Here is a 25,465-nt window from a genome sequence, read left to right on the forward strand (position 1 = left end):
TTAATTAACATTATTTTTACCTTTTTTCCCAACGTTTCGGCCAGGTTGCACAGGCCAGTTGCACGCGGAAGACTGACGTCCCAGCAAAATGTCACCGGAGATGTAAACAACACAAAACTACCCGATATTAATTTATATAAATGTTCGGGGTAGACAAATAAATATAATCTACCCGCTTTTAGTTAATGTTTATTTCCCACCATGTTTATTTTAAAGGTAAAAATAATGTTAATTAATCGCGTTCGACCTGTATGTGACTTTAAATATATGTTTAATGATTTCTTATCAAGTGCTAAAATATAAAGTTTCATGGTTTTATCTTTTAAAATTAAGAAATCCCATACAAACTTTCAACCTCTTTTTCAACCCCTTCATCCCTTTTTTTCGAAATAAAAAGTAGCCTATGTTTTGTCTCAGGGTCTAAAGATTATCTGTTCCAAATTTCATCAAAATCGGCTGCGTGGTTTAAGCGGGAAAGCGTAACAGACAGACAGACAGACAGACAGACAGACAGAGTTACTTTCGCATTTATAATATTAGTATGGATGGATATTAGTATGGATAATTACACATGTGCCCGTGTGGTGACGGGTTAAGAATTTCACCACCCCCTTTCTTCCCGTGGGTGTCGTAGAAGGCGACTGTGGGATATGGGTTAAATTGTGGCGTAGGCGAGAGGCTGGCAACCTGTCCATAAGTTCCGACAAACTCGACCTCCGGAACGAAAGTCGCACGTACTGACCGCTAGGCTACCAGCGCTTATATAGTCGTCATCCCTATTCCAGGATAGCGTGTAAGTGGAGCTAGTAGTGTACTCACTGCGCGACGGGCAGCAGGTGCACGAGCTGCGCGGGCGGGTGGTGCGCGGGCTGCGGCACGGCGCCCACGCTGCCCACGCCCAGCAGCACGCCGCCGCTGTTCAGCCCGGTCGGAGACGGCATCGACACTGACACCTGCGGGGATACAGAGTTACAATACTGCTGACACTATGACTGTGACAAAACTGGACAGCGATTTCCTCGCACACGAAATTAAATTTTCATCACACCAACTGGTAAAGGATTACTTTGCTAAGTGCCTATTGCTAGAAATATTTATTTGATTCTAACTTTAACAATCAATACACTAAAATAAGAAGTCTAAATTGTGTAAATTTATTAATCAATTCGTTCATAACTTCTCCACGCAATTTTGCAGGCAAGGAAGACAAAATTCACATACCTGTCCATTGCTCTGTACTTCAATCTTGTATCCCGGGGGCAGGAAAGTGTTGAAGCCGACTATAAGCTCCGGGTGCCCCTTGAACAGGTTCGAGACCCTGGTGATTACCCCGGGAGTGTCAATCCTGGAATATAACCTAGGTTTAGAAATTATTTAATTATTTCTCAAATCTAGATCTTAAATGTATGGCATCTAAAGTAATCATTGGTAATTTTTCTCTATGTTTACAAGAGCTGGCATGAATGGAACAAATGAGGGAATGAAAATAATTATGCATGTGCAGTGTGATAGATTATGGACATTTTCAGAATTTAGGACACCCCAATTAGCGAAAGTTGTTAACAAAAATTAACTCACTATCAGTTTTGTGACGACAAATTAAGCATAAAATCTGTCGAAAAATGTAATTTTTTCACATTCTGAATGTAGATTATCGCTTAAAGTTTATGTTATTAACACAAAGACAATATTTTTATAGAAATATCATGCTTAATTATCGTCACGAAACGGACAGTGACTTAATTTTTGTTAACAGCTTTCGCTAATTGGGGTGTCCCAAATTCTGAAAATGCCCTTATATGTACACGGTGCCGATAACATGATATACCAATAAAATGGTAGCTTTTGAAAATTACGGCTGTATGTTGATAGTGTCACACAATCAAAGTTTAGTTTCTTCCATTTGTGCCAACTTTCGTGAATTGATCTTTAGATCTTAGTATAATCTTCTAAAACAGCTATTTTGATAAAGACTTCAGTAGGAAGGCAGCATGCGTGTATCACCACAGAGAATCTGTTTTTGCACATCGCATGTGTTTCATCATTGTCTTTTTTATGTATAGAAATGTATGTATCTGATTATAGGTAATGATATAATAAGACTTTTTCCATATTATATAAGCATTTATTAGTAGTACGTCACTTTATGAATTGCTATTTTGGATTTTGGATTAATTTAATGTTTTTAGGAACAGACTGCGCGAGTATTGACTCCTCGTGAACGTCAGCTGCTGCTCCGCTTTGAGTATTTATAACTACATATTTTAATGATAAACAGACTCACCTTTGATGACACTTAAACTACTTCATAATGTTCAGAAAGTTATTATAAACTTGTGGTTGTATTTGAAGAGATCGAGGTAAGACAGAGCATCTTCGACGTTGAGTCGCTGGAACTGTGCCCGGCGGATATTGTTCCTCATGAGCGTCAGCTGCCGCTCCGCTTTATAACTACTTATTTTAATGATACAACATAGAAAAACTTATGTCTGGCTTTTAAACTCCTTCATAATGTCCAAAGTTGTTATAAACTTGTCGCTGCGTGTTGAACTTTACTTGACGACAGAGCGTCTTCGACCTTGAGCCGCTAGAACTGTGCGCGCGGATACTGATTCCTCATGAGCGTCAGCTGCCGCTCCGCTTTGAGTATTTATAATTACATATTTTTATCATAAAACAGAAAATACACTCACGTTTGACTCTTAAACTCCTTCATGATGTCCAGAAAGTCGTTATAGACTTGTGGTTGAGTGTTGAACTTGTATTTGACGAGGTCGAGGTAGGACAGAGCGTCCTCGACCTTGAGCCGCTGGAACTGCGCGCCGGGCGGCTGCGCGGCGGCGGGCAGCGCGGCGGGCGGCGACTGGCGGCCCGGGCCGGCGGCTCCGAGCGGCAGCGGCTGCTGCGGCGGCGCTGCCACCAGCTGTACGAGAAACGACTACTTCAAATGGAGCTTTTGACTTTGAGATACCTGGTTTTAAGGTCATATAAAAGCGGCCGACTCCCTAATGTAGATTCATTTTGGGATTATCTAATATTTTGTATGTCACAAAGTCACAGAAATTCTGATGACTATTCTTGCAGTTATTTCATAACACTTAATATTTGTTATATTTGTTTATATTTGTTCCCGAGTCATGGATGTTTTCTATGTATATAAGTATTTATATATTATATATATCGTTGTCTGAGTACCCACAACATAAGCCTTCTTGAGCTTACCATGGGCCTCAATCAATCTGAGTAAGAATGTCCAATAATATTTATTTATTTATATATTATTATTAATTTTACGCTGAATTGTAGCACAATCATGAAAGCAACACAAGGTAGAATAGTTTGCAGCACATACTCATAAGAAGTAATTATGTTTATAGGAGACTTCAGTAGGAAGGCAGCATGCGTGTATCATCACAGGGAGTCTGGTTTTGCACATAGCATGTGTTTCATCATTGTCTCTTTAATTAAGGAATTTTTTCAATGAATCCTACTGCTGTTGGACGCAACATTGGCACGATTTCGTCGGCACCATTTTCCATAACGCTGACTAGACGTTGATACTAAAAATAAAACAGTCTGTCATCGGTTAACTTAACCCTTCGTCTGTGTTTGATAAGGATCCTAACATATGGCGTTGGACAGTTGCATCAAACAGTCCGATCAATAAAACTAAGAGTCAACTGGCAATTAGGGTTCGGTTGCAACAAACCATCTGTCACCGTCAGTGTTCGCAAAATTTTATTCTGAGTAAAATTTCATAGATCTCTGCATTCTCTGGCGGGGAATGCCATGAGAATATCGCTTACGACATGCAATTCTTCTAATACTTCTGAAGACGTTAAAAAAGCGAATTTATGTCTGATAACCTTTCATGGTTAACAAATTGAAAGTATTTTCTCGAACTTTACGGATTTGATTGAAATATCTGCCATAGAAGGAAAAAACATGTAAGCGTCTAAGCGACATTCTCGTGAAAGACCCGGGCGCTGCGTATGTCCACTATGGTCGTTGTAACTGGCCCTTGTCATTCACTGTAAATGCGTTTTGACATTATCCAATCCGATGGATGTCGGACCGATATCCCATACATAACAGGCGCCATCTTGGATTCTTTCCATTGAAATCCTTCCGATATCGGATCGGATAATGTGAAAACGGACTTACTTCGCTCGAATCTAGAGCAGAGCCTACTCATAGTGTTGTGTTCCTGCCGGTGAGTAAGGCTGCCAGAGCTCAACGAGGGTGCGGTGTGCTGATGACGGGAGGACTTACGGAACTAACTTGTTCCGTCTATTGTCCGTCGTCCGTCGGCAACCCGAACCCTTCTTAGAGCTTGCTGTGTACTTAACACAGCAAAAGGGAATGTACAAGTTTCTAATGGGGTGGCAACGCGCATGTGACACTGTTAGAGTTGCAGGCGTCCATAGGTTACGGTGACCGCTTTACATCAGGCGGGCCGTATGCTTGTTTGCCACCGACGTAGTATTAAAAAAACTTTGCTAACCTTGTGCCGTAAAGGCGGTTGTTGCGGCTGCGGCGGCTGCTTGGGGTACTGCACGCCGGCCTTCATGTAGTTGATGACGGGCGGCGCGGGGCCGCGGGCCGCGCGCCGCGCGCGTACCCGCCCACTGATAGCATGGCCGCTGGACCTGTGGGGATACACCATTAGTGTCACTAGTAGGAAAGGCTCGGAACCGGTTAAAACCGGTTTATTTCGATTTTACTCCGAACTTTTTAAAGAAGGCGAACGTTATGAGAACTTTATTTTAACCGAAATAAACCGGTTTATTCGACGAGCGGCGAGACGCACCTAAATACCCAAGTTCACGCAGCGAGTTTTTTGTTTGGTTAGAACAGTATTACCTATCATGCTGCGGAAAAAACCGGTTTCTTTTGTTCTAAACCGGTTAATCGAACGAAACCTTTATAAAAGAGTTCTTCTAAAAACCGGTTTAAAAATAGCGGTTTTTTGAGCGAAAACTGCGATGCGTTCAGAATCATCGGAATATTTACAATGGACGATTCGCAACCTAGCATCACACCTCTGGAATATATCCCGATATATATGGACATTTTGGAAGTCACTATACATATATTTGATGCTGGCTGTGATAAAAAATGTTGGTTATTTCAGTAAATCACTAAGCGAAGCGATGATATTGCAACTGAATCAACTGATTCGTCAACTTTGGTAACATCACAAGTGAATAAGTAACTGCGGGGAGAATACTGAATCTTTTAACACTTTTGCAACGAAGAACCCACGTCACAGTATAATAAAGAGTACTATCGTACAGTATGGCCACTCCTGCTCCCCGCTGAAAGTGCCGCTCACCCCCTCTTGGTTACCTCACAGTTACCGCCTGTCAAAAACGTGAACAGTCGACCTGTCATATCTCACTCATACAAGCATGGTATGCGTTCACCTACACGAGCTTAGAATGTCTGCTAGGAACGCGCCTCTTTCATATATTTGATCGCCAGTGTCCGAGATGTGCCCACGTGGTGTGTACTTGTGAACTTTGATCAGATCAGAGGTGTCGGACAAGAGAACCCTCTGTTTTTTGTCTGGTAGTGAGAAGAGCTCTGAAAATATTTATTTATTGAAAGTTTAGTATCAAGACACTTTTAAAGCACTAACCAATGATTTGGGGTTGGGCCGACTGGGCCAAAGTGTGCATATTGCTTGCACCAGCTTGCTGCATCTGTAACAATAGAAAAATATGTTATTTTAAAATGAATATAGACAGCCCAAATGTTTAATTATTAAAATAATATAGAACCTATACACAATAATCAATTTAAACTGACTTATTCTTTTAATAAAAAAATAATTGGGTTAGCCGGTCGAAATATTTTCCACATGACGTCATCTTAGCTTGTCAGCCGCGAATTGTGTCAAATTCTTATTTATTTTCTCAGGATATTTTGTCCTGGATTCCAGCCCTTTACGCCAAATCTTATTGAACAAAATTTGAGACAGGGATAACAATTGGTTCCAATCCCATTTAATTTTAACTCATCATTTCTTATATGTCTTTCTAATCTTACAAATAAATAGTTAACAGATGGAGGCAATTACATACTTATTTCTTATTATAATTATTGTAATAAACGTTACAACTATTAACTATCGGCACTAGTAAAGCATACAAGTTTAATAATTTAAATAGCTAATCTACAGCAAAAACGATACGATACAGGTTTTATACTAATATAACTTATAAAGCATATCGCTCGTAATGCGTACAAAAAGCATTACTCCGCTCATCGTGATAGACGTAATTATACCTATTACTTTTTATTATTGCATGGAATAAAGGTATTCAGTATTAATAGTATACTGAAATAAATACTGGCAATATTATTGAATTTATTGAGATAGAATTATTGATTTATGGTACAGTAGTCTTCAGATATAAAATAGCCGGTAAATAGGGGCAGCCGAAGTGCTCAACAATATCGAAACACGTTAACGCTTTGAAAGACATATTCTGAAACTTATGGGCAGTTGAGCACATTGGGCGCTCCGTATAGGTACCTTATATGTATTATTATTCAAAAGTATGTTTATAGGTATTATTCAATTTTAAGAAAATTTAAAAATTAAAGGTAAACAATGACTTGTTTAGACCTTATGAATGAATACTTTTTCTCTCCTTCTTTTTCAATATACGTGGCAATATCATCAAGTTAATGTTATCAAAGACTTGCAAGTAAGTAACTAAGTAAACTCTTTATTGTACCACCAACATAAAATATGCAAGACACCAAATATAAAGGAGGAAGTACAAAGGCGAACTTATCCCTTGTTTGACTTGTTTTATTAAACACAACATGAAACTCCATCAATACTTATCGTCCAAAAACTGCCAAATTAAACAGTTCTCAGATTTAGTTTTCACATCAACAAAGCCTACATAAATAATTAAAGATTCTAACCGAAAACAGCATGGCGTTGGCTAACCACCCACTATTTTCGAACTAAACTCGCCAAGTTAAAATTAACTCATGCAAAAAACCAAGGTTTGTGAATATAGTACGCCGGTTTAAATATAGATCTCTGAGTAATCTGCCGGGAGAGTTACGTGGGCAGCGTCAGATGACGCTCGTGTTTATATATTATATACTATGTTTTATGTTATGTCTGAACTGAAAAATTATGGAAATAACAGGGCAATATTTCCGGACCGATACGACCTTCAAGAAAAGAGCGTACACCCATCTTAAAGGCTGGCAACGCACCTCCAACACCTCTGGTGTTTCGGGTGTCCATGGGCGGCGGTGATCGCTTTCCATCAGGCGACCTGTCTGCTCGTTTGCCTCCTATCCCATAAAAATAAAAATGATCGGCGCGAGATATGTTGCCGCGAGATAAGACTACGCTACGTCCTTATTCATAGATTTACGGAGACGTGTGGTCTATGTCGCGGCGAGATACTGTCGCGTTCAATCGTGACATTCATGACAAATGTCTATCATATTTTGTCACTTATTCGATAGGTGAACGACTGCTGCTATATTTAATAATAATATTTTCACCACACCAACTGATAAAGGCTTTCTTTGCTATTTGAAAACAGATAGCAAAATTGCATTTTATCCACAAGAGTGCAAAGTAATTTCATACAAATTTTAACTTGATGTCTAAAGCTGGGTGTTGGAATTCACGTATAAATGATGATTTTGAATCCTAAACGTTGAATAAATTGAAATATTTTATTTATTTTGATGTTTTACAGTTGATATTTTCATAGTGTTGGTGTGGTGAAAATTTTGTGTTTCACTCGGTGGCAAAGTTTGTTTAACCTTCGTGCCTTGAAACCCTCGCAACGCTCAAGATTCCACTTTTGAACCACTCGCTACGCTCGCGGTTCAATATTGGAATCTTTCGCTTGCTCGGGTATCAATATTGGCACGTGCGGTTAAACAACAACTTTGCCCCCTTGTAAAACAAATAACTATTAATAATTAGTTATTAATGCTACTGTTTGACATGTCCTTTACATTATTGTGTGTTTATGTGACTATAAAACGCGACATAGATACTGCTCAAGTGCTCAGCGGCAGGCAATCATGGTCGCGCGATAAATGATATAACATCAGGCCGTCCCTTTCGCACTATGCCCCCCCCCCCCCCCCCCCCCCACATCTAGCATCTCGCGAGCGTAGCGTCAGGCCGTATGGCAAAGCCCGCGTCAGCGCGACGTCTTTCTCCATACAGCCATACAGTGATGTTAGGGGGCCCTTATCGTTTATCGCGCGACCATGCTATCGGTGCAGAACTCATGTCGCGCGCGACTATAAATGTCAAACGCGATTTTTCTAATACTTCTGAAAACGCTAATAAACGCGATATTGTGTCCATCAGAGTGACTTTCTATTTAAACAAACTCTAGGCACGAATGTTTAGACTATAACACTTCTACTAGTAATAATTTAGTTACTAGTCAGTCTACATAATGATAGTGGTATGTATTTACTGGTGACATGCGAACTATTTAAATATTGCCAGCGTACGATCGATGACAATAACTAATAGCAGTAATAGCTTGACAACAACCTATCATATGAAAGCTATTTTTACTGCATAGAGAACTCTTACAATCAATAATATGTTACCTTTTCCCTTACTACAATATTTTTACAAAGTACATACACTATGTTGAGTATGTTGTCACAGATAAAGAATATCTTTTGTACAATAAATACAAAATTGGTTGTCTTTTGTAGCAGACATTTTTTTTTTGAGTTGCCACGGAAGGAGCGAACCCACAGAACTTAAGTTAGATAGAAGAAACAATAGTTATTTGTTATACAAGGGGGCAAAGTTGTATTTTAACGCCGAGTGTGGAATTGGAAAACGAGCAAGTGAAAGGAATCTATAGTTGAACCACGAGCGAAGCGAGTGGTTCGAGAATAGAATCCTGAACTTGCGAGTTTTTTAACACACGAGAAGTAAAATACATTTGCACCCGAGTGTAACACAAAACTTTTCCCCTCACTATAGCGAGGAAACTACAACGCAAAAAATGCGTTTATCACTGCTTCCAGTAGTTCCACAGGTGGTAAATCATCTTTATTACTAGATTCACCTACTTTTATCAATTTTAAAGCAGTTAATTTGACTTTATTCAAGGTCAAATTACTTTACCCACTAGTGGATAAAATGCGTTTTTACCCGCTGGTATTAAAGGACAAAACACGTGTTTCCGAGCTAGTGAGGGGAAAATTCATATATTTGTATAGGGGCCGATCGTGTCAAATTTTGTACTGAAGTTGATTCTTGCCTGTAATTTTAAATATGTCTCAGGCTCTTGATTGTTCATAATTTTTGTGTTGTTGCAATTGAATATCACGTAACGAGGCATTTTTTATGTTTTGGTTGACTTCAACTTACAAAAATTGACACCCGAAAGCTGCAAGCTGCGAGTAAAGACGGACAACTCAGTGGATTTCACTGAGTTCATTTGACACGCTAAGTAGATACGTTTGCTTGATCTATGGTATATATGACATACGTGAGAGAACCTCTTCCTCCTAAATTGAATTCGTCTAAGTGAATTTATTCTATAAAATTGGTTTTTACTCTCGCTAACAAAAATATATCTAAGGGCCCCACCACATCTAGCGTCTCCCGAGCGTAGCGTCGGGCCAACTGAGCCAAGCCTAGTCTGTTAACATTTTTTTTTTAACCGACTTCAAAAAAGGAGGAGGTTCTCAATTCGACTGAATGTTTCAAAAAAGGAGGAGGTTCTCAATTCGACTGAATGTTTCAAAAAAGGAGGAGGTTCTCAATTCGACTGAATGTTTTTAAAATGTACACCAGTATTTACGCCTGACGGTAGTAATTTTATGTGGCTGAGCTGATGATGGAAGGTCAACTCCTCAATGGTTAGGAGTTAAAGGATAATTCTTTCACTACTGTACATATATTCGGACTGATACATATAATATCACTAGGAACCACTAAAAATCAACAAATAAATTAATTTTTTAACAAAAAATAAAACCGCCTTCAAAAATAAGCGCGTTACAAAACACGGAGAAACTAAAAAGCAAAAAATAATAAACCTTTGAATTCAGATTTCTTATCGTATTGCAATAATCTATACATCCAAATTATAAACAAATCAATTATTTTTGGAGTCGGTACCAGCCTGTGTATGGTTGGGTGGGGCAAACAGACAATAGCAAGGCGACGAACAGGTCTGGTACCGACTACAAAAATAATTGATTTGTTTATAATTTGGATGTATAGATTATTGCAAATATTGCAATACGATAAGAAATCTGAATTCAAAGGTTTATTATTTTTTGCTTTTTAGTTTCTCCGTGTTTTGTATTGCGCTTATTTTTGATGAATACTTTTGAATGTTAAATTGTATCGTATGTGAAGTGTAAGATGTAATGTTTTGAAAAGAAGTGGCCCGCCGAGTTTCTTGCCGGTCCCATAGTGGATACCCCCCTCCCAAATGAGTTGGGACTGAAATCTTCTCGAGGCTGAGGCGTAGGGTTAGAGCCGGCGTAGCTTTATTTGACGTTCATATGCGCATTGTAATATGCCTATTTGAAAAATAAATATTTCATTTTCATTTTTTTCATGAAACATGGCTAAGAACACGACTTACTCAGCTTTCAGACAAAAAAAACTAAATCCAAATCGGTTCATCCGTTCGGGAGCTACGATGCCACAGACACACACACACAGACAAACAGACAGACAGACAGACAGACACACACACAGACAGACACGTCAAACTTATAACACCCCGTCGTTTTTGCGTCGGGGGTTAAATAATGTTAATTAATCGCGTTCGACCTGTATGTGACTTTAAATACGATTATAGTTTTCTGGGGCAGTTTAAAACACTGTTGTTGACACACCTCACCTCGCCTCACCGATAACACCTGATAACCCGCTGTTTACTCGCTATCGGTAATTACTATTGACTTGTATTGTTATTTGCATACATACAGTTACAACTACATTGATTAGTATCGTAGAATATATTCTGTACGGTAATAGTGGAATGTTAAGGTCCCTAAAGCCTCCGCCACACATAAAGCGTTTTGATAGCGCAGCGTTAGCGGAGCGCAATGATAGCGGTGCGCCGGCTGAACACTGGCGTTCCGCTCGCAATCCGCGCTCGTTAGCTCCCGCCGGCATCCGCTGGGCGCAACGCCAGCGTTCGTCCGGCGCACCGCTATCGTTGCGCTCCGCTGATGCTCCGCTACCGCTCCGCCTACGCTATCCAAACGCGCATGTGTGGCCGAGCTTTTAGGCCTTCAGCACTCGGCACGTAAACGTAACAGGCTCTTTAATACGATCAACACCAGGAACCCGCCTGGTGGACACTTGTAAACTTTGCTCAGATACCGCTGGGCGGGTTCTCGCCATACAAGCGGGTTTATAAAACTTATAAATTACGACCGGTTTCTGACTTAGTTTGTTTGTTGGTAGTGAATGTGTTAAGCGTATAGTAATACTCTGACAAGCATCGTCTTTGAATTAATCGATTTAAAAGTTCACTAGATGGCGTTAGCTATACGATTCACTCACGCTCACTAGGTGGCGCTGTTCATTTAAACATCTCTGAATCGCGCTGTTATCAAATACTCAAAACATTTTTTTATTAATAATTTGAACAAAATATGTACTTATTGTTAAATAGCATGTGTAAGTAAATTTCAACCGGTTAGAAAAACGGCAAAACTTTTAGGCATGTGTGTTATTTAAAAAATTGAAAGTATTTCTGCAAGTAAAAATTAATACGCGTTGTATGTAAATAAATATTCATTTTATTGAGCATTATAGTAGCAAATTTAATATTCAGTAGTTTTTTCAAGAAATTGTTCGTTAGATTCTTGCATGCTATTGATAATTGCATGTCATTTGATTGGCATAATTGATTCCTCAAATGTGGATTATGTCTTCACTATGGATTTAAAAAGTGGAACTGTCAGAACACAATATATGTATATTAAAATACTACCGGATTTTAATCCGTATAAATGTAAAATCATGGGCATTAATGAAGAATATCGTCACTACTTTTAAAAAACTTGTATCTTCGTCTGTCAATGAAAAGAAAATTGTAGTAAGTATGTATGGAATGCATATAGACTTACTGCGTTTTAACTTTGAGGAGCAGCGTGAGATACGAGATTTTTTCAAAGTAGTGACGATTATGTTATACTATGAAAACATTTAAATTAATACATTTCTGTCTCACCGCTTTATTCCTAAAACTTAGCAAATCTTTGTCACTTTCTAACAAACACAATGTCAAAATGACAGATAAGGGCTGAGACAACTTGAAAAGACTTTTGAAAGACGACGAATGTATGGTCGAGGAAATTTAATTTGACCCGATGTCTGGAACAACTCTTATGTGACAAAAAATATGGACAGTAGTTTGTTAAGGGAAAGGAATTTGTTGTGTTAACCACACTTTCGACAGTGTAAGCGCGCCTTTATCATCTACGAAATTAAAGTGTTGACCACACTTTCGACAGTGTAGGCGCGCCTTAACACCTGTTTCGATACGTGAGCGACTGAGCGCCCGATAGACATGTCAATGCACCCGATTGCACAAACCAGTTGGGCCGTGTTTTGGTACGCGTCCAACGCTGGAAGGTTGGGTCAAAGATGATAGAGTATATTATATAGAGAATTACTAGTAAAATGTGTAGTCACAGTACATACATTGCTACCGGATTACTGTTGAACCTCTGTTTTGACAATTTGGCCCATACTGTTATCTTGATGTGTGCTAAAATTGCCAAATATTAATATTAGCGCCATTTAGCCGAGAGTCAACAAAAGGTGTATATCCATCTAGACGAGCCTACATTTTCCTTGACGATTCAGAGGTAGGTACGTTTTTTTTTAGACTATCTGTAAGTAAGTAAATATTCTTTATTGCACCACAAGGATAACAGATTACAATCTGTCTCCTCTGATCTGTCTATAGAGTTATAGACTTATAATAGGGAGAGTTAAACGTCTTTGGTTGGGTCGACTAGAAATTGTACCTTCGTAACTTTCGTGATAGATTTTCTGTTAGATTTTTTTTTTTATTGTGCAGAAACATCTGAGAGAGACACTATATTTTTTAATTAAAGTAAAAATTCATACCTCATGCAGGACTCGAACCTGCGATCTTAAAGTCGAGTCAGTTTAATTTAAAAATATTATAAGAATTAGCAGAAGTCCTAAATAAAACGAAAAACTAGAGTCCCTCCGTCATCCTAGCGTACGAAACCCATTGTTTATGTAAATTGTAACACTTTCCAAAAGTAAGCATGTGTATCGACGCGTAAAAAGATCATATTAAAAAACTACAGTCTACATAAACAGTCCATTCCAGTGTAGATATTATTGTTCTTGCAATAAGACACCAGTTGTATTAAGTATCTCAGGAAAGTCAGGAATACGGTTGACATGGCTCTAAGGCTAACAGAAATATATGACTACGCGTACGCGCCATGATGTAGAATTTCATACTATTTTCTTCATACTAAAGTGAACTGACACTCCATACATCATAATAACAGCGCCCTTCTGACAATAGTCATATTATTATATTTCTGGTTCGGATTTTCTATAATTTCCTACAGGGGGCCGATTTTTGAGTCTCACTGTCACTAAAATACCGGTTGAAAACGGTGAATTGCCTATAATTTTCAGTGACAATATTCTGAATTCGAACGCCGTGAGACTCAAAAATCGGCCCCCAGGTTACAGATTGTGGCAATTTCGTCACTAAATGTGAAATTTCTACGACACTACACCATGTCATAAAATAGTTGACAATCATGGCGCCACTTTCGACGTAACTGGCGTATTTTTGACGTAGCATGGCAACAATTTTGTATCTAGTTCCATTTTATATCATTTCTACTATTTTATGTCCTCTCTTATAACTCTAGAAATGAGTATGACAGATATTTTTGCAGCCTTCTTTTTGTGTGACTGCGATGTTATTACTGATGACTGTCCCACTGTCCCTTACATTGTTATTTTCTGATTCAATGATATCCAAGAATCACGTCATAATCATAAGTATCTATCTTTTATTTTGTAACAAAGTCAAAGTTTAATCAACTTGTGACATTCATTTGTTTACCTTTTAATTTAGTCAAACAAAAAACAAAATTAATTCAGTGTTGTAGTGTGTCGTTATTTTAACCCGGTCAAAGCTATTCTTAGTATTACTTTTGTAACACTGTTTATGTTTATTCCTAATGTCCAATAAAATACGTGTTTATGAACAATAATATTTTGGCAAAAATAACTAATGTTGTACCTATGTATGTAGTGTAGGGGTTGTAGTTGCACAAATGTCTACTCTACCTAAGGGTCTACCCTATGAAAACACAGAACTAGATTTATACAGAAGAAACAAGTTCATCTATTTGTATGGCGGCCGAGCTGTCAGATTTTGTACTGAAGTTGTTACTTGCCTGTGATGTTAAATATGTCAGGCCCTTGAGTGTTCATATTTTTTGTGTTGTTGCAATTAAATATCACGTAACGAGGCGTTTTTAATGTTTTAATTGACTTCAACTTACAAAAATTGACTCTCGAAAGCTACAAGCGATTAAAGACGGACAAAAGCTACAAGCGATTAAAGACGGACAACGCAATGGATTTTACTGAGTTCAATTGACACGCTAAGTAGATACGTTTGCTTGATCTATGGTATATCACTACATAGTATAAAACAAATTCGCTTTCTCCGTCCCTATGTCCCTATGTATGCTTAAATCTTTAAAACTACGCAACGGATTTTGATGCGGTTTTTTTAAATAGATAGAGTGATTCTAGAGGAAGGATGTGTGAAGCCGGGGCGGGTCGCATATATGAAAATAAGAAATTATTTATAAGAGGAAAAATTTCCTTTGAATTTAATTGAGCAAAGATCCATACTAATATTATAAATGGGAAAGTGTGGGTGTCTGTTTGTTTGTCCGTCTTTGACGGCAAAACGTAGCGACGAATCGGCATGATTTTTAAAGTGGAGATATGAATCATAGGACTTTGTGTCTCATAACCCACCACTTTAATATTGGAAGTGGAGATTCCGTAATTTTCGAAGTTGAAGCCGCGGGGCTAGTTATAAATAAAAGAAATGTTCAGTATATGTGTATTAGCATTTTCGGCACGCCATAATCTATGATAGAGTTTGACGCTTCCAATGTTAACTATAATATACCCCTTGTACGCAGCTGTCATACCTATCGCAGGTAAGCAACGGGAAATGGGGGAACAAGTTATAATTGAATGCAGGTTAATTGACATTTTGCAGATGTTAATTTGAATATTTTATGACTACTGAGGGCATACTTTGAAGCATTACATGAAAAATCTACCGTTATCAACTTGTCATGTACACAGTACACATAACGCGATTTTTTTTAAATTGGCTGGTGTAAGAGCATCTTTATCTAAGGCGTTATGCAGTAATTTCTATACAAAAATATGACCGCCTGCTTTAGACGCCGAAAAAAAAATCGCAATTGTACAGAACAACCCTTTTAGGCACTGGTCCCACCGCGAGCTAGTAAGCTATGAGCTATCGGCTATAAAAACGAACAAAAAATAATCACTCCCGTGCAAATAAAAGAGACACGGCGATGTTTATAGTTACTCGCCCAGCGGTGAGCTATCAAAATCGCCGTGTCTCTTTTATTCGCACGGGAGTGCTTATCTTTTGTTCGTTTTTATAGCCGATAGCTCATAGCTTCCTAGCTCGCGGTGGGACCAGTGCCATGATGCTCCCTTTGCTCATTGGCGCTAAGTATGTCAAATGATAAAAAAAATTCAATACTTTTTTACTAACTTATTAATTTATATTTGACCAAGCTCTTTAAGGTCAAATGATGAAAAATACCAATCCTTTTTTACTAAGGGCCAATTGCATCAAACAGTCTGTCACCGTTAAAGCGTTCGTTAAATTTTATTGTATGGAAAGTTCCATAGACGTCTGCTGCGTGACGATGATGTGTCTGTCAAATTTAGTTGGGTCAACTGGCCCTAAATCTTTTCATTAACCCAAATGCATAGTGATGTATATATGCATCATCTATTTTTGACTCTAATGACAGCATGTTAAAATTCAAATTTGAATAAATCTTCGTCAAGGTCATGCATTTAAGGGTTAATTTATTTTTGACCAAGCTCTTCAAATTGGTAACAGAGGCAGGGTTGAAACTATAATCTTCATCTAACACTGACCTCTAGGCTATCATGATCATGTGCCCTTCTCAGTATATGCACAGTGTTTGAAAACAAGATGTCTTTGACACCTACATCATTCTTTCTGTATTGTTAAAGTTACAAGTTACAAGCGGAAGTCTCTTTTAAACTTGTCATATTAGACATTGACAACCACTTGTAAATTAAATAAATAAATAAATAAATATTGGGGACACCTTACACAGATCAACTTAGCCCCAAACTAAGCAAAGCTTGTACTATGGGTGCTAAGCGACGATATACATACTTAAATAGATAAATACATACTTATATACATAGAAAACATCCATGACTCAGGAACAAATATCAGTGCTCATCACACAAATAAATGCCCTTACCGGGATTCGAACCCAGGACCGCGGCTTAGCAGGCAGGGTCACTACCGACTGAGCCAGACCGGTCGTCTAAAAAATTGTAACTTGTAGCTACGAGAAATGGGCCCCAGGCCTTCATATTTAAAATGGAGTATGCAAGCGACAGAAAAGGGTAAGAGACGTACCTGAGCAGGTGACTGAGGCAGCGGGGCAGGCTCATCCGGGGCCAGCCGGGGGACGCCTGTTCGCTTCATCATGGTGGATCAGAGAGCCATCACACGATCACCTGGAATTTTACAATACTGTGTTACAAACTTACAAATTATAAGGCATACAAAGGGACATATGCTAAGGTTTGATTAACGGTCTGGCATAGCCTGATTCTGCCTGTTAAGCCATGATCCCGGGTTCCAATCCCCAGAAGGCATTTATTTGTGTGATGAGCACAAATATTTGTTTATAATACTTTTATATTAAATACATTGTTCTCAGTTGAGGATAGGATAAGAATGTCCTATAATATTTATTTAATGATTTGTAAACTTATGTTTAATTCTCAGTCAATAAGAATTTTAATAAATATCATTATCAAGGCTCATTGATGCAATTATGACACAATGAAGGAAAAGAATTTGTTTTATTTTTTACTGTTATGGTATTTACTATATCTTTTCCTTTAAACTATATGTAAGTATTTACAATGCTGTGCCCCAATGAGGCAAATACAGTAAATATATCTTAAAATCTCGTAAAACCCATAAAATAAATAAATAAATTATGTATTCTATAAATGTTTTAGCATTTTCGGCACGCCATAACCTATGTTAGAGTTTGACGCTTCCAATGTTAATGATGATATACCCCTTGTACGCAGCTGTCATACCTATTTCAGGTAAGCAACGGGAAACGGGGGACTAGATAAGATAATTCTAGTGTGATTCAAATCAAGAGTGAACAGGTGGGCGAGTGATGTCTGTGGTCAAGAGTAAGCCCATTTATAATAAAAAAAAAAAAAAAAAAATTTAATATTTTAACATGAAAAATCACTAACTGTCACCTAAGGCCTATGAAAATTTGTACCAATTATATTATCAGGCAATTTTCTTTGTAAAAGGTAGCTAAGCAGGTGAGGTGTTCAAAATGATATTTCACATCTTTATTCACAGAGAAACAATATTTTGAGAAGTATTTTAGAATCATCGCTGACTTAGTAGTAGTACTGCTTCCAGTGTAAGATCCAATGATTAAGATAGTTACTAAATAATATTAAAACTTGGTTATTTTCTGTATTAAGTTTTATTCAAGTATGATGTTTTTGCCCTTACATGACATTACACAGCTTATATCGAGTTGGAAGTTATGCAACGTAACTTTCAACTTGCTTCTGTTATGTAACTAGATGAGTGTGTAGATTTAGATAATAAGAAATAAAGTTTAAGGTTAATATTTATTTCGAAATGCTTAGCAATAATTACTCAATAGATATTCTTGAAGCTTGGGATAGTTTCTCATGAAAGCAATGATATTAAAACTAATGAATAATTTTATTCTAGATTTACAATACATTAAGATAGTGGGTCGCTCGGCATTTTGTATAAATGCCGGTAAGAGTTTGATAGATAAAAATGATAAAGTTGACATGTGATTAACATGTGGGCTGTCAAAAGTGAGAAAATTACGGAAAAATATAACTAATCACTCTAGCTAGACCCTAACGTAGGGTTAAACTAGGTTTCAGGACTACATGTGGATATTTTCTGTGAGCTTGAAGCCTTATTGCGACATATGCTAATTGAAATGGCATAGGTTATGTTTGTCAGAGGGATTATGTAGCGTGGTCATTTATGAAAAAAAATACAGTAAATTATTTGTTTTCTTACCGCGTGGCTTCGCACGTGGATATATATGCGGGAAATAACGTGTCAATTATCCTCAAGGTGACTTATTCAAGGCCATGACCCGTTTTTAACAATTACAATCTAAAGCATTTCAAACAGTTTTTGTAAATCATTACGCAACTTTTCCATATAAGGTTAGTTTACTCCAAAGTACCATGTTCAGACTATGAAGGACGAAGATCACGTATTTAATTAAACACATGCCGTTTACTCACGTAATAACGAGATGCGTAGCGTACTCCAAATATAGACAAGCTTTTCACATGACAGAACTAACGTTAAAATTGAAACTGAATTGATTACAGTGATTACACAACTTTAATTGTGCTGAAATGGAACTCAACACAAAGATGAACAACTTTTACCAGAGCCGTTTTGAATTTGGAATTTCAATTCAAAGTACTTGCTCCGGTCGCGGCACCCACACAAGTTTCGTTCAGAAACCGGTCCGTAGGTACATCGATGAGCGTTACAAACTCGTACTTATTTATAGGGGAAAACGTACACAAATCGATAATCTCGAAGTGCAGAAGAGTTAGTTAGTTACTTGTTCGCTACGTGAAAATAGAGAACTTTCAATACGAATATCATTATTGTTTAGCACGAAAAAGGGAAATTAATTTGACCACTCCCGCCCAAATTTAAATAGCATTTTGAAATTAGGTTTAATAACCGGAAGTCTTGACTTTTTCTTTAGTAACGAACAACAAAAACCTTATTATTATTATTCCACTGTGAATCATAGCGAGCGGATCTCATTTTAAAGAATAAGTGATCTTGTATAAGGATAATCATCTTTCAGATTAAAGCAGTAAAGTCCGGTTTGCAATAGGCCGGTGAAAACGGGGACGGAGCGGCAGTATTCGTCACCGACGTAGAAAATGGCGACTAAATACCAACAATTACATAGCGCGGCTGAACATCAATGCGAATTTTATTCAGAGGGCATTAAAGCCAATCTATAACTATTTAAAGAGCACACTCAGTGAGGCAATAAGATGTAAGCCACTATTTATCTGGATGTATGGAGATAAGGGAACACGACACTAAGCAATGTCCTAAACCACTCAAAAATAATACATACCGATCAATCCTGAACGAGATTACGTCAATTCTTCAATCTTCTGTCGAAATACCCTTTTGTAACTTAAAAAACTGTTGTAAAGCAAGTGGTGCCGATAATAACGCGTCACGATACGCTCGCGAGCATATTCGTGCGCCTCCAAATAGCGCAACGGCGCAACTTTTTCGAGCGCGGCGTCAACACGGTCAGGTGGGCGAGGTTGCGACACTGCCATAGCGCTGTCTCTGTCACGCGTCTCTCGCTCTCTCAACAGCCTGTTATCTCTCTCGCACTCGCGGCAACGCCGGCCCGGGACAGGAGGGACGCAAGCGGAGGGCTCCGCTGACGAACGTCGCGCACCAAGCTGCGCGGCCGACTGACTGCACGCAGCGCCTCCGCCTCGGACCTGACCGAATAATCGAGCCCGGAGCTCCAACGCGGAGCGGCAACGACGCCTCTGAATAATAGCGAGCGAAACGGACGTGCCGCGATATGAAATGCCACGACCGAAGAACCTCCACGAAGGTGTTGGACCAAAACAAATCTCCTTTCTCTAAAATTATACAACAGTTGCAATCGAGAGCACGGCCGGGCGCAGCGTCTTTTCCCGCCAAAATCTTTCCATTTTCATGCGGAGCGTATATCACCCATTTTTAGACTCTTATTTATGGAGATGGTCGGGGAATGTTATGTTTGTTTCAGAGGGTTGGGTTGCCTTGACAACAGAAAGATGCCACAAGGGGAAAAAATGAGATGTATTAGATAACTGAGAAGCAAAATACGTCGATCAAGGTGGATTTAAAGGTTAATAACAGCAACTTTGCAATTATCAGGCACGCATCTGTTACTTGTTGGTATTGGTGGTATGATATTCAATATACCGATTAACTAAGATGGTAGATCTTACTCTTAGAAAACGGATAATCCTACCATTCCTACCTGCCTTACTGCAAGCGACGTGACAACACATTCTATTCTATCGATAAAGGGCAAGGGTCGGCTAAATAAATGAACCAGGTTTACCTTCAATAATTTATTTAGTTAACTAGCTACTGTGCAAATATTTGTTGATACTTTACAAATACATCTAGTTTGAATTGAATACAGGTAGTGCATTTAATGAATTAAGTAAATATAGCAGCTCACCTAATTGTGATGCCTAAATTATAGCAAAATAAAGCAAATACTAAACTAACTACTTAGCGGGTAAATATAATACACAATAGGATTGATGTTTGGTGAGGAAAGGAAAGAATGCAGTAGTGCGTTCTAAATTTTAATTGTACATTGTGACACTAACTAAAAAGGGTATAATCAACAATAATGAGGATATCAAAGTTTTCATCATGTTTAAAACGTTTTGCTATTTCACAAATTTGAGAACTGGGAGGAAGATTTGCAAGGAGCTTCCCATGTACTGTATGATTATTGATTACTATACTATTTATTGATTACAATTATTACTGTCCTCTTTATTCTGAACACTATTATTTAAATCTTTGCTACTCCAGGAATGCAGGATTCCGTGATTTCTAAACCTCTTTATAAAAAAGTTTTTTGATTATTTTTCGCCATTGGATTATTCTTTGCCATAATCCAGTTAAGGTGATGAAATGAAAGGAACACCTATATTTAACAAAATGCTATTGACAGATTTGACAATGGAACTGCTGATTAAAACAGAAGGTCTCACTGACACGTGTTCTTTTGGAGTTTCATCTTTTTCATTCAGTTTGATAAGAAACCCTTACCTGGTTTAATCCTTTTTTTCTATAAGACGATAACTTTGTATGAATAACTGAGGAAACCCGTCAGTTCTACTTGTAGCTACTATCATATAATTATGGATGTATACGAATAATCAATGAAATAATTAAAAAGTTGAAGTAATGAAATTTACCTCTTTGTTGAATATCAAGAATTGTATAGAATTAAAACTCCTACATCGATAATTTCACGAAATATATTTCAAATATTATGGTGGTTTTTGTTCTGTGACTGATTATTGACTAGTCCAGTGTCACCAGAACCACCATTCTATTCTAAGCTACACTCATAGAAGCTAGAAGATAACCTTATTTTAAAATTCTATGCAACTGTAGGGAATAAAATAACCAGGATGTAATATTAAACTTTTAATTTTTGAAGTAGTTTGATTCATATTCTACAGTACTTTTTTGTTAATCACAGGCTGTTACAAGTAGTGGTTTATAGAATAGCCAGCACTTTTTAACCTAACACAGATGTCAACACGAAACATATCAATCAATATTTATCTTACACCAGCATGTTCTTGACATCGCTTCTTATAGTTCTTATCAATTTATCATCAGTGCCGAATGAATACAATCTTTTTATTACAATCTCGGGTTAAAATTAGGGATGTACCGACTATTGATTTGGCCGACTAGGCCGACTACCGACTAGTCGGCGCTTGAGTGGCCGATTAGTCGGCCGACTAGTCGGCTAGTCGGCCAAACCATAATTTTCGACTAAATTCACATTTTGAATGTCATTTTTGGTTCTTCGTTCGCGCTTTTTATGATTTTTTACAGGTTCAAAGATTCATGCCAATATTTATATACATTTTCCATTTTTAACAAGCAGCTTGGCTTAGTGGGTAGTGATCCTGCCTATGAAATCTATAATCCTAGGTAGGAAATTTATTTCTGTGATGATTACAGACATTTGTTGTTTTGACAAAGAAAGGAATTTTACGAATAGGTACATAATGCAACCGTAATTTTCAGCTGATAATTTAGTTTTGTACTGTTTTTCTATCAGTAATAAAGCGCCGACTAATCGGCCTTTTTTGCCGACTAGTCGCCGACTAATCGCCGACTATAAATGTGGCCGGATAGTCGGCTTTCCCGACTAGTCGGCGACTAGTCGGTACATCCCTAGTTAAAATGTCTCGATTCTGTTATACATTCAATCTGTGTCAGATATTAAAAAAACCGCCACGCAGCAGGGAAGTAATAAAACAAGTCACTGGCTATCCAAGTACATTTTGCATAGCATGGAAAATATTGCAAAGTTCAATTATAAAAATGACAGTGAAAGGAAACGACCTTACGCGAAATATTCTTAAACCAGCCAAGTTCGTCCCAAAAAAAGCAGAACACAAGCAAACGCTTGGTGTCTTTAGGGAAAGTCGGTTAACCTAAACCTGATAATAGACGAGGTTCACAAATCCATAAACGAATTAGAAGCTTGAGGTGAGCGATAAAAAAAGACAACCAAAAAAAGACAGTCCTTGAATAAAGTAGTGGACTCAAACAAAAAATATTTGAAACAACCACGATCGACTGCTTTTTATACTTATAAATATCAGACTAAGAGATTAGCTGATCATAACAAACGATGTTCTCGACTCAACGCTAAAACACCATGCATATTTAATATACAAACTAGAAGCCAAGCACGTACCGAAGTGACGTAAACCCTGTTATTGTACAGCTCGAGTATATACAAGTATCTATATGTTATGTTACAACGGACTAGGACAATATTGTTATGTCTGTGTGAGCACTTGAGCAGTGATAACCGAACGCACACAAACACAGAATACCTACTTATCTCGGGACGCAGAGGCATTAGCCTCAATCAAGACTCGTTCATCCGATATTGGAATCTCATTATGAATACGATTACAATCGCAATTTGCAATACAACATAATTTATCGGCCATGTTAAATTTATCCATTGTTACAAGCGGATGATACTGAACTTATATATAGCCTTGAAATTTCTTATCGAACAAGTGACTGCTCACAATTACCAAGAGGGCGCGACGTTGCCAACATTCTGTGCGCAACTGCGTCTTAATTTTACATTTACAAGAGCCGCCATTTTGTTTTAATTTATCAGATGCAACTCGCGAACTCGCGGATGATATGATTCGAATGATTCAATGCTTTAACAAGCAATATGTTATTTACTGAGATAAACTCGAGGTATCACTTAATTGAAACTGCGTATGCCAGCAAAACCATGCCCTTTTTTTGATTACGTAATCGTAGCTCTGAAAAAAAGTACCTACGTGGTCAATGCATTCCAGATCTCATATCCATTTGACATTTACAGGCGTTTCAGGATATCGAATACAGGCAGATATGGATATGTGCCGATAGGTGTATACCGATCGTTATTGCAACCCCCGGACTATGCAAGGCATATCCATAGCTACCTATGTAGCACAAAGTGTCGGCGCAATATGGTTGAGGATACGTACTTTGTGCGAGTCGGGAGTCGAGGCCACGTTTGGAGCGCTCGCCCCGTGATCCCAGGGCAACGCTCGAGCCGACCCACAACCAGATACATCACAGATTCGTACATTTTAACGCAAATTCCACGGTATCGATCACGCACAGCCGCCATTTTGAACCGACACTGAGCGAGAATGGGCGCGCGACGTTGCCACGTCGCCCGTTTCCAATCCACACATCTATTTCTGGCTCCCTCCCCCCGCCTCGCCGCGGAGATCGGCAAACAGGCAGCGCTCGGAAAAACATTCATGACTAGAACTGTATTATAAAATGTATAACTAGATAACTACTTTGCGTCTTATTGGAACGCCTTATTGGAAATAGAATTAAAATCTAGTCGGCTGCGGGCGGACAAAGAGGTGAAGAGGGGAGGGGAAGCGACGCAACTGATTATGATAAGATAGTGTGTATGAAGATGTAAGTACGCAAGTGTGTGTATCGGGCGCTCGCCCGGCTTTCACCGGAGCGTTCGCGGGGCGAGGCACGGCCGCGCAGGACCGCGCCAACATGTGCCATTGGCCACCGCAGAGATCGATAGACAAACAACGACGAGGACGCCGACCTACATTCGAATATACACCTTGCGCCGGTAGTAATATGGGCTGGTTTGCATCGGCGATGACTATAAACAAACTACCGCACGACCACACTGACGTCGTCCACGTAGATATGCACGAACACAGGCGCAGGCAAACGACGCGAGCGGACGGTGAAGCGCGGCCGACCGATGAATGTATATCATCAATGTATTATGGCACTTTTCTAGAGTCGAAAATCCTCTACCGTAGCGCGCCAGCGCTCCCTATCGAGGGACAAAGGGCCGTTTTCACACGGAAAACAAAGGGAAATGCCGGTCTGGCGATAATAACATTTTTTTGTTTATAAAATTAAGTTTTGAACAACTGATTTTAACTGGACCGCACGTTGCCAAGTCGTCTCTAGTAGAGAGCGCGCGGGCTATCATTATGAAATTTAGATTATGAACGCACTCTCAACAGTTTAGAACCTAAATAAGATATTTATGCTGATTTGGTCTTTTCCACGATTTATATACGTACAGTTAGGTGTAACGTATGGTAATAAAATGATAAATACTTAGGCAATATGGTATTTAAAATTGATTGTTATGTGAAAAACAATCATCTGTATTGAAATAAAGCAATTACGTACACTACTAAAGAGCATAATAAGCTGAAAATAGTAAAAGACGCAGTCTGACAACCAATCACTTACCTGTATTTTTACACGAAACAATCTTCTTTCTTCACGATTCTCACGGCAAAGTCACTTCTCGTCAATATAATCAAGAAACTTAAGGTATTTTAAGGATTTTAAACAATTTGATATGCACAAAAAAATTATACATTCCATATAGCATACGTCCTCCCCGCATTAAGACAGAACGCGAACTGTGGGTTTAGTTTGGGTCGGTTGGCAGGAGGGGAGCGGCGGGCGGAAAACGGAGAACGGGCAACCGGGGAGGCAGAAAGCGGGCTAAATCTTATTAATTAAACAATATTATCTTAACCGTTTTGAATGAACATGATATCTCTATAATTTTTGTATTATTTTTATTGGACTAAATTTTAAATATAAGCTGTATTTGGAGAGATTTACGTTAAATAGAATAACGTTTGAATTACACTTCCTAATCATGG

At 38.4% G+C, this 25,465-nt stretch overlaps 1 protein-coding gene across 1 annotated transcript in view; it reads right to left on the bottom strand.

Annotated features, from left to right (window-relative positions):
- The window catches only part of LOC125238559 (paired amphipathic helix protein Sin3a), a 66,437-nt gene extending 46,505 nt beyond the window's left edge, over nt 1-19,932 (bottom strand). The window contains 8 exon segments of the mRNA XM_048145896.1: nt 820-953; nt 1,222-1,345; nt 2,694-2,913; nt 4,501-4,585; nt 4,588-4,649; nt 5,642-5,705; nt 16,764-16,864; nt 19,561-19,932. Of these exon segments, the coding sequence (XP_048001853.1) occupies nt 820-953; nt 1,222-1,345; nt 2,694-2,913; nt 4,501-4,585; nt 4,588-4,649; nt 5,642-5,705; nt 16,764-16,835 (761 nt within the window). The 5' untranslated portion in view covers nt 16,836-16,864; nt 19,561-19,932.
- Between the last annotated feature and the right edge of the window lie 5,533 nt (nt 19,933-25,465).

Source organism: Leguminivora glycinivorella, chromosome 24, assembly GCF_023078275.1.
Source record: "Leguminivora glycinivorella isolate SPB_JAAS2020 chromosome 24, LegGlyc_1.1, whole genome shotgun sequence".
NCBI classification, from domain to species: domain Eukaryota; kingdom Metazoa; phylum Arthropoda; class Insecta; order Lepidoptera; family Tortricidae; genus Leguminivora; species Leguminivora glycinivorella.